Here is a 10680-nt window from a genome sequence, read left to right on the forward strand (position 1 = left end):
TACCTTGAAAATTACATGTTATTTGTTGAATGTTCAAATGCAAGCAGCTTCGGTTTTAGTAAGAGGGGGAAGAGTTGAGGATTTATGCGATGTAAGATCACATTGTTCGAGGAACTTTAGAAGCTGTTGGAGCAAAGGTTTGTCAACAAGAGTATTCTAGTGCGTTGTAGATTCTTATCCAAAATTTAGATAATTTGATGATGTCGTGTAAATCGCTAGAAACATGTGAAAGTGTGTGATAACCCAATAACAAAAGTTTTGTAAGGGGACTTAGATTCAATTCACAACTGTTATATGTGGTTCAATGTTGAAATAATTGCAGATGTTTTCTCCGATTTTGTCCATTTCAACAAATAATTTGAACAACAAACAACTCATTATCAGAAAAATTGACACCAAAATTCCAGAATGAAATTGGTAACTTAATTTTTTTTAGTGGACATCATTTCAATTCGATAATATAAATTTTTTAAATAACGTTTACATGTACAAACTCTGTGAAAATATACTCACTCAACATGTACAAAACGACTTCGAACAAATACCAGATAGGTACATGTAAAGATAAGGTTACGTTTGACTTAAAAGATATATAACGGAAGTATACGCTGGATGTACTTTTCCTCGTAGCCTCTCTTTCCGATCTGTCTCGCTGAAGCTAGATCCATTGGATTTCTTTCATTAAGAAATAATCAAAAAGGTGAGCCATTTTTCTGGCCATTCTTTTGCTTTCTTTTTGCACGACTTTTATTCGATTATTTTTCGCATAATTATTTTATTTTTCTGGTAACTTGTCTATTGATTTCATGAAAATCCCTCTTCTTCCACTGATTTCTTTATCTCGTTTTTTTTTTCCTTCTAGTTTTTGCTGCTGGGGATTATGATTTAGTACTGGAAATAGCTTGCTTCCTGATCTTGAAATTTGAACCTTTGCCGAGAAGCTTCTGTTGGGTGATTGTTTGTTGAATGAACTTGAAACTTTTCCCATCTTCACAAGTTTCTCCATTTTAACACGAGAATCATATCTAATAACAATAATATTCATAATAATTCTTTCATTTTTCTGATTTGTATTTGTTGATAGCTGTGATACTACAGTGAAGTAGCTGTCATTATCGCGATGAACTTGCTGAATTTAGCTCCTTTCTTGGAAAGTAGACTGGCTTTTTGTGTACATAAATAATATAATTAAGTTAGTAGTAATCTCTGTTATCCATTTTTTTTCTGTTTTATCAAAGAAAATGTTGTTATTATTATTATTATTAATATTATTATCTTTACTGTTTTATAAATGATTGGAGCCTTGGATAAACTGCTCCGGTACCTTATATGACACCATAATTTTTGTTCTCTTTCTATCCACCATCTTTTGCCGGTGTTACTTTTTATTACTTTGATTTTATAGGTTTTTTTAATTTCATTTTTCGGATTTTTATTTGTTGATAGCTTTGATTGTTTACATGCAAAAGTTATCAAGTACATCACATAGAGATGAAACAAAGGTAATCGAAACTAAAATTTTTGGTTTATTAGTGTACAAACAGATTCGAAATTGCAAAATCTTGATCAAACATCAAATTTTCTCTGGTTGAACATACTCTGTCCACTGGTAGAAGTATTACTCCGAATGCCTGTGAACCGAACTTTTAGATCAAAGTAGCAGCGTTCAAGTCTTAGATACTTTTCAAAAGTCACCTTAGTGTTTACTAAAAGGGAATTTATATATCTCGACATAACGACGTGTATCAGACGCTAGTTGAGAGAATTTATGAAAATGTAATATGATAAGATGTGAGTTTGTAAAACGGACTTCAAGGTGCAACTCATACTTATTGAATGAGTTATCGGAAATGATATATTTTGTTAGACTTTAATTGTTAGACAAATTAGTAGCAGAGCTTCAAGATTTCTTTTTGTTTAAATGTGAAATATTGGCCCTGCTCCCTCCTGCTAGGTCTGTCCCTACAGACTAATTTGCGGATGATTCTTAACAGTAAATTAGTGCGGCGAACTTAAGAGAGTCGATAGTAAAAGTTTAATGTAATGCAATGGATGCATACATACATATTAACACTATTATAGATTAGTTTGTTTATTTTGCCGCTATCCATTTGCTTGTTTCTCACGAGATCTTAAACTCCTTTGCTATAGGCCAGGCCAAATAGAATGAAGAGATTGAAATCAAAGAAGTCTCACTCTTGGTGGTGGGATAGCCACATTAGTCCTACAAACTCCAAGTGGTTACAAGAAAATCTTGAAGGTTAGATATTTGGAATTGAACATACATTTAACATTGTATAATTGCTTGGCTACATTTGGTTGAATATAAGGTTTCCATTACATTGATTTCGTAACGTATTCGATGACTTAAAAAAGCTGTTTGGGTACACAATAAGCGTACTGAGGCACATACGAACATTCAGTTGATGAAACAGTAGTAGTAACAGAAAATTATTTGAACCGCTCATCTTAAAAAGGATTACGTGTCACAGAATGTCATTTACTATACTCTTGCATATTGTGGACTTTGGTTTCTGTTGAAGTTGTGCTTGGAGCGATCGGAAGATTCATGTTTCTATTGAGAATATGCAAAACTAACTTGGGTTACAATGCTAACACTATTCAAAAGCTTATTTCTAGAAGGGTAAAAAACTAAGAGGCGCTAATACGCTTTCTGATTCTGATATGCTCAACATCCCCCCTTCAAGGTTGCAACTCAAACAACACAGCAACCTTGAGAGAGAAAAAAAACAGACAACACATTAACTTCCGTTGCAAGGTTGATGGAGGTAACGAACTTTGGATACCAAATAAGAATGTTGAGGGCTTCCCAACATTTTAGTAAAGATATCACCCAGTTGCTCGGTGGTGGGAATATGTGCGGTAAATATCGTACCATCTTTAACTCGTTCACGAACCAAATGACAATCAATTTTTCAATATGCTTTGTACATTCATGATACTTGGGATTTGCCGCAACGTGTATAGCAGCAGTGTTGTCACAAAAATGAGTGGTTTGAGCTGACACATTTAGACCAATATCTATTAACAATACAGAAATCCAGTCAACCTCACAAGTTGTGGAAGCCATCGCACGATACTCGGCTTCTGCCGAGGATCTGGAGACGGTGCGTTGCTTATTGGTCTTTCAAAACAATAGAGAGTCTCCTAATTTAACTCAATATCATGTGAGAGAACGACGTGTCATCATGAAGCCCAATCTGAATCACATTAAGCAGAAAGAGGAGAGAATGCATTCACTGACAACATGACACTCAAACCAGGCGATTTCTTCAGGTATCTGACTATACGAATGGCTGCACCCAAATGCAACTGCTTTGGTGAGTGAGTAAATTGATTTAAATGTTGCATCTCATAGCATATATCCGGTCTTGTAATTGTCAAATATAACTATTGGCCTACTAATCGTTTATATACACTTGCATCCTTCAACAAGACATCTTCAGAACCGTCATGACTAGACTTATGCATGATAACATCCGATTCATGACTTGTGAATTTCTTACTCTGTTCCATCGGGGTATCAAATGGCCGAGCACCTGCTACACATGTCTCTGCAATTAGTTCCAACTCATATTTGTGTTGATTTAAGTAAATTCCTTCTTTGGATTTGCAACTTCAATCCTTAAAAAATATTTTAGGTTTCCAAGATCCTTAATCTGCGATTTGGAATGTGAAAAATTCTGAAGTGTTTGAATTGCCTTCGAACTACTCCCTTTGATAACAATATCATCTACATAGACAATAAGAAGAGTGATACAATGTGGTTCATGTTTGACAAATAATGAGTATTCATGCTGAGATTGACGAAAGCATGTTTCAAACATAACCGCTGCAAACTTAGTGTTCCATTGTCAAGAGGCTCGTCGTAATCCATACAAGGACTTTCTTAACTTGCAGACCTTGCGCGCTCCCCTTGCTCTTTATAGCCTTCCGGGAGAGTCATATATATATCTTGAGCCAAATCCCTTTGTAAATGCATTTGTGACATCCATCTGCAATAGTGACCAACGATTGACAGCCGCTACTTTCAAGAAACATCTAATAGTCACATTCTTTGCCGTTGGTGAAAATGTATTATGAAAATCAATCCCTGACTGCTGCATATAACCCTTAGCCATAAGTCTCGCCTTAAATCGATCCATTGTCCCATCAGATTTAAGTTTAACCTTGTAAACCCATCTAGCTACCTCCAATAAGCTTGACAGCCAATGATAAATCAACCGCATCCCAAGTATGATTCTTCTCCAATGCTGCCAATTCTAAGTTCATAGTATCTCGCCATCTAGAATCTGTGATAGCCTCATGGTAAGAATTTGGCTCTATAACTGAAGACATAGAAGCAAGATAATCTTGTTATGAAGGAGAAAAATTCGAATATGTCGTGTACTTAGACATGGGGTAAGAACAAATGGCGAATTGGTTTTGGTTAGCTGAGAACAAGCAAAATCCTTCAACCAAATAGGAGGAATAATGGTTCTAGAAGACCTTCCTAATGGTGGATCGGTAGAAACTCCAGAATGAGTGACAGGAGCTGAGGCAACAGCTTGAGTGTTAACTGATGGAGATCCATCTTCCACGAAAGGAGTAGTACATGGAAAAACAGGAGCCTGAGAATGTTCAGCCATAAAGGGAAAAAAATTCTCATGGAAAGTTACATCTCTAGAAACAAACACTCGTTTGGTATGCAAGTCTAGGACCTTATGCCCTTTTTGTACAGTTGATCGAAAAAGGTAAAGCAACGAATTACATAAGAGGCATAGAGGTCGGAAGGGATAAGATTGAGATATCACATATTCAATTCGCGGATGACACTCTTTTTTGGGCAAACAGATGACCACATTAGATTTATGGTACAAGTGGTGAGTTCTTTTGTGGTATGTCTGGGCTAAAAATCAATTGGGAAAAGAGTGCTTTGTTGGGAATTAACCAAGAACAAGGAGAAGTTCAGAGATTAGCACTGGAATTGGGTTGTGGTATGGAGCAGTGGCCTATCTTATACTTGGGAGTTCCGTTGGGGGGCAATCCATTATCAACTTATTTCTGGCAGCCCTTACTGGATAGAATGTCGAAAAAATTGGCCTCATGGAAGAAATCTTTCCTGTCGAAAGGGGGAAGATTAACATTGATCTTTATCGGTTTTGAATTCTATTCCGATATATTATATGTCCTTATTCAAAGTCCCAAAAAGTATAACAGCTTCAATGGACAAGATTTCAAGGAATTTCTTTTGGGATGGGGCGGACGGAGATCGACACATTCACTTGGTCGCATGGGATAATGTTTGCAAGCCGAAGGATAAAAGGGGGTTGGGAGTTGGTAATCTGATAGTTCGAAATAAAGCATTGCTTGGAAAGTGGTGGTGGAGATATTTCAATGAAGAAGGATCTTTATGGAAGAAGATTATTGTTAGCAAGTATGGGTTTCAAGATAATGGATGGGAGGCGGGATTGGCAAAAAATACCACGTTCAGATGCCCTTGGAAGTACATTTCTCGTATTTACCCGACTTTTAAATCGAGAATTACCACTGTTCTGAGAGGAGGGGATAAGATTAGATTTTGGGAGGACAGATGGTGGGGGGATTCCTCGTTTCAAGACTCCTTTCCAGCTTTGTTTCGTTTATCATCACTTCACAATATGCCTATATCTTCTTTTGCGGTTTTTAATAGTGTCTCATCCGATCTTTCCTGGGATCTTCATTTCAGAAGAGAGGTTAGGGATATGAGTTTAGTCAGTTGTCAGAGTTACTAGTCGTTTTAGAGTCGGTCAGGTTAGTCGAAGGGGTAGATGACTGCATTAAGTGGAGTGAGGATTCTTCAGGTATTTTTTCGGTTGTTTCGTTCTATGCATCTTTCTTCCCAGATGATCTATTTCCTCCTTTTCTCTTATTCCCCTTCATTTGGAAAGTTCCAGTCCCAAATAAAATCAAGATTTTCTCATGGTCAGCTGTTCTGGTTAAAATACCTACCTCGGAGATGATTCAACAAAGAAACCCAAGTACTACTTTGAGCCCCAACTGGTGTGTGTTATGCAGAAATGAAACAGAGACGCAAGACCATTTGCTTATTCACTGCACATTTTCCATAAATCTGTGGGCTTCAGCGTTGCAAGAGCTAGGACTGATTTGGGTAACACCTAAAACAACACAACAGCTGTACAATCTGGATTTGGGTCAGCAGAAGGGAACTAGAGGCAGAATTTTTTGGCAAACTGTCGTTCACTGCATTTGTTGGATGGTTTGGTTAGAAAGAAATAGGAGAATCTTCCAAGACATTGAGACAAATTCAGCGGATTGTTGGGAATCCATCAAGCTCAACATGGCATTGTGGATTGGAAACAGCAAAGACTTCACGAATGTCTCCTTTTTGGATTTGATGAGAAATTGGGATTTTGTATATTGCTAGACATTAGTGTTTAAACGCTTTCGAAAAACTAAGCTAGTGGACGACTAGTCCACTCTTGTAATCATTTTAACCAAAATTATTAATAAAATTGTGTTTCTTATAAAAAAAAAATGATGGGGACTTGTGGAAAAGAATCTCAAAAGGTGTCTTATTGCTTAAAATAGGGGAAGGAGTTCTATTAATAAAATAAACCGTTGTCAACACATAATCCCCTCAGTATTTTAATGGGACAGAAGGCTGAAATTTCAACGATCTAGCCACATTAAGAATGTGTCTATCTCCGTTTTGCTGAGGAGTATATGGACAAGAGCTTTGATATATTATCCCAAGGGATTGAAAAACACTATTGCAACCAGAATTGAAGAAATTTGTTGGATTGTCAGTCCTAATTATTTAAAATTTGGTCGAAAATCGATTATCAACCATGGCAAGAAAAACTCGAATCATCCCAAGTGTATCTAGTTTGGAATGCATAAGGAACATTGTGCCTCGAGAAAATTCATCTAGAATGGTCAAGAAATATTTTTCTCCATTTTATGTAGGAGTGTTGAATGGACCCCATATATCCATGTGCACTAATTCAAACACCCGAGAAGTTTTAGTGTGACTTTCAGAGGGTAAACTCAACCTAGATTGTTTTGACATAGGACATATAGAACAATGTGGCAATGCATAAATATTGGACATAAATGACAGTAATTTCATTCTACGAAAAGACATATGACCCAAACATTTATGCCAATCATAAAAGCTGACAGAAGATTGAGAAACAAAAGGCTTGTCTAGTGTCAAAGTATTACATCTTGTTTCAAAAGGGAAGAGATCTAGTTTTTGTGTTGATAAGCAACTTGGGGTAAAGTGATTGAGTCCACCCTCTTATCTACCAATACCCATTATCCTCCCAGTCTTGAGGTCCTGAAATAAACAGAAAAATGGATAAAAACTGACAAAGCAATGGTGATGCTTGGTGAATTTGGAAATGGACAAGAGATTGAATCTGAAATTGGGGATATATAGCACATTTTCCAGGGTAAGGGCATTGGTAATAGGTACAGTCCTTATCTTGCTTATGCATGTTTGACTACCATTTGGCATTCTCACAGATTTAGTGGAATCTGCTGTAGACTTCGAATTTTTCACCAAGGAGATATCTCCAACCATGTGCTCATTTGCTCCAGTATCCACTATCCAAGCATGTGAGGCATGATGTGAATGTGAATTGTTACTTGCCATATTCACCATTGGCTGTGTTGTTGATTGAAGACTCGAATTTCGAAGTAGCATCAGAATTTTTGCATATTGTGCAGCTGTAAAAATTTGAGCACCATTTGATGTGTCTGATTGTGGTGTTTCAGCAGATCTATCTTCCACTAAATCGACTTCTCGCTGCACCTTTTTGTTTTTTTGAAACTCTTTGCCAAACTTCTTAGTGTAAGATTTTCCTTGTTGGGGTTTATACAATTTATGAATTATGCCTAGGTGGATAACCATTGAGGTGAAAACAGTAATCTATTGTATGTCCAGTCCAGTGATAATAAAAAGTATGACGCAAGATATGATAATTTTATTGATTTTTCAGAAATGGAGGAGCTTGTCAAACGAATAATAAAAATCGTCGAAGCGGACACAGATTCATTTGCCAGAAGGGCTGAACTGTATTATAAGAGGAGACCAGAACTGCTCAATCTGGTTGAGGAGATTTATCGAACACATCGATCATTGGCTGAGCGATATGATGTTGTCGCCGGAGAACTCCGAAAAAGCATACCCTCCGATCTTGTATCTCAAGGTTCTGGAGTTTCTGATGTTGGTTCAGAACAGAGTATCCATTCTTCTGATCGGAAGAAAATTCATGGTAAGTCCCATTCTCGTGCAGCGGGATTTGATGTTTTTCTCGGTAGTGGTGGAAGTGGCTCGGAATTAAATAATAAAGGAGATGGACCATCTAGTTCTGAATCGGAAACCGATGACTCCTCCATTGATAATTACAATATCACCCCGAGCAATGGTGGTGAGACACAAGAACTGCGTCAGAAGAATATTGAGTTAGAGAACCAGCTTGGGGAGGTTAAAGAGAAGGTGAAGATGCTCCAAGAAAATATTTCTGAAGATCATAAGAAATCCCTCGACAAGAATGCTGAATTTTTCTCCAAGATAGCTGTTTATGAAGAGGAACTGCGAGTTGCTAAAGAAAAGATACAGCATTCTGAAGAAGAAATTACTCACTTGACAACCGAGCTTCAAAAGTATCATCAGCCTTTGGAAGATTCAAACAATTTTGTTACTGATCCTACAGTCTTGGATTCTAGTTCATTACAGGAGCTAAGTCCAGCCCAAGAGCTTGGGGAAAACAGCGATCGTTCACAGGCTGAGGATTCTGACTCTGTCCACAACATTCAGATGCTTGAAGAAGAGCTGAGAATCGCGCAAGAGAAGCTTCATGATTCAGTGGAGGAAATCGAAAAATTCAGGCAGGAACTTATGATCAAGGGCTCCTTGATTAAGAACATGCAGAATCAGCTCGAATCAGCTCGAACAGAGGCATCGGACACAAAAAACGAACTCAAGAAAGAGAAAAGAGAGATTTTGGAGATGCAAGACGAAATAATCAGGTACAAAACCTGCCTTTCAGATAGCGATCGAGTTATCCGGGAATTAAAAGAAATGTTATCTAATGCCAACATGAGCTTATCTGAAGAAAACGAGCAACTTCAATCACAGATATCAAGAATGACGACAGAAAAAACTCACTTGGAGTACAACATAAAAGAATTGGATTTACGTCGTCAGTCCTTAGAAGACGAACTGAGACAGGCCAAGGCTGGAAAAGACGAAAATGAAGGTGAATTCCGAGTTCAAATAGATCAGTTAAATGCTGATATTACTGAGAGGAATGGTCGCTTGGAAGAACTAAACAAAACCTTTGATTCATTAAAGCTCAAACACGAAGGTCAGATGTCCAAGAAAGATGATCAGATCGATCAAATGAGCAAACATCTGCACCAACTGCATATTGAGCACGTTAAACTGATTGCTGGAGCCGAGAGGGCGCACAAATAGTCAGAGGAGCTGGGATCGAGGGTTAAAGAACTGGAAAGGGAAGTAGAGAGGAAACAAGAGACCATTCTCGAAGGAGCAGAAGAGAAACGAGAGGCAATCAGGCAGCTTTGCTTCTCGCTCGAGCATTACCGTGATGGGTATCATCAGCTTCGCCAGGTCATTTTGGGCCACAAGCGATTGCCTGTAATGGCATCCTGAGTTTTAATAATCATTTTATTTAATTTTGAATACAGTTTTTGAATACGATTTTGAGTGTTGTGTTACTTTCATAAATTAAGTAATCATTACTTTTTAAAATATTAAATAAAATATGCATTTTTTATATATAATATTATGTTTTCCAATTTTTTAGTGAACAATGTCATCGTGAATTTTTGGTATATTGAATGTTCGTAAATTGATATTATTATTCAGAACTTTTTATAATTTTTTTTGTAACATATTTTAAAAAATAATTAAAAAAATTTAATCAACATTTACTCATCTAATAAATGACAAAAAAATTTGAAAAATATTTATTTAATCTTTAAAATTTTGATAGGCAGAATAATATATAAGTTTTTAGATATTTTTTTTATTAATAACAGTTTCACTGAGTTAATATACCGATTGTAATGGTAAAGAAGTCAATTTGACGACAAAGGTTTTTTTATCATCATATTGACTGTTGTCTCAAATGATTTTAACATTTGTGTATAATAATTTTTATAAGAATATTTAAATTTTATTATATTCATTATATGATATCAATAATTTTAAGTGATTATTTAAATACTCATATTTCATTAATTATAACAATTAGTTACACACAATGATAATATGTCGCATGAGTAATATACTATATTAGGATCAAGTGACTATTTAGAAGACGAGTTGGATATGCAATCACAATAGTTTGTCTGAAATTCGGTTGGTTTAACAACTTTGAATTTTGCAATTCTCGATAAGCCAATGTCATTTGGCTATTCAAACAAGTTATATGCGGAAGCATGCTAGACTGAGAGATTGAAAACTCAAAAATTGCTAAGTAAGAAAAATAGTTGGTTTATCAAGAGTAGATCGACTGAAATATAAATAATACAAAGATATTTTTGGATGTTCGGATGTTTAAACAACTCCTTATGTCATTCTCTTTTTCCTTGTGGGAACAATGTTCACTAAAAAAACTTTAGAAATCACAACTTTTGTATCAA

At 36.3% G+C, this 10680-nt stretch overlaps 1 protein-coding gene across 1 annotated transcript; it reads left to right on the forward strand.

Annotated features, from left to right (window-relative positions):
- The first annotated feature begins 715 nt into the window (after nucleotides 1-715).
- Nucleotides 716-9721, forward strand: LOC140809017 (protein NETWORKED 4A-like). The gene is made up of 3 exons (XM_073166470.1): nucleotides 716-1502; nucleotides 2152-2260; nucleotides 8007-9721. Exons 1-3 carry the CDS (start codon nucleotides 1461-1463, stop codon nucleotides 9485-9487), a joined length of 1632 nt encoding a protein of 543 aa, XP_073022571.1. The 5' UTR covers nucleotides 716-1460; the 3' UTR covers nucleotides 9488-9721.
- Nucleotides 9722-10680: the final 959 nt, after the last annotated feature.

This window comes from Primulina eburnea, chromosome 13 (assembly GCF_022965805.1).
Source record: "Primulina eburnea isolate SZY01 chromosome 13, ASM2296580v1, whole genome shotgun sequence".
In the NCBI taxonomy this organism is placed as follows: Eukaryota; Viridiplantae; Streptophyta; class Magnoliopsida; order Lamiales; family Gesneriaceae; genus Primulina; species Primulina eburnea.

What these genes read in the sequence shown, in the direction of transcription:
- LOC140809017 (XM_073166470.1), top strand. Translation starts at nt 1,461, where the DNA reads ATGCAAAAGTTATCAAGTACATCACATAGAGATGAAACAAAG. An exon ending in CACATAGAGATGAAACAAAG is followed by an intron (nt 1,503 to 2,151) that starts GTAATCGAAACT and finishes CCTTTGCTATAG; the next exon opens with GCCAGGCCAAATAGAATGAA. An exon ending in GTTACAAGAAAATCTTGAAG is followed by an intron (nt 2,261 to 8,006) that starts GTTAGATATTTG and finishes TTGATTTTTCAG; the next exon opens with AAATGGAGGAGCTTGTCAAA.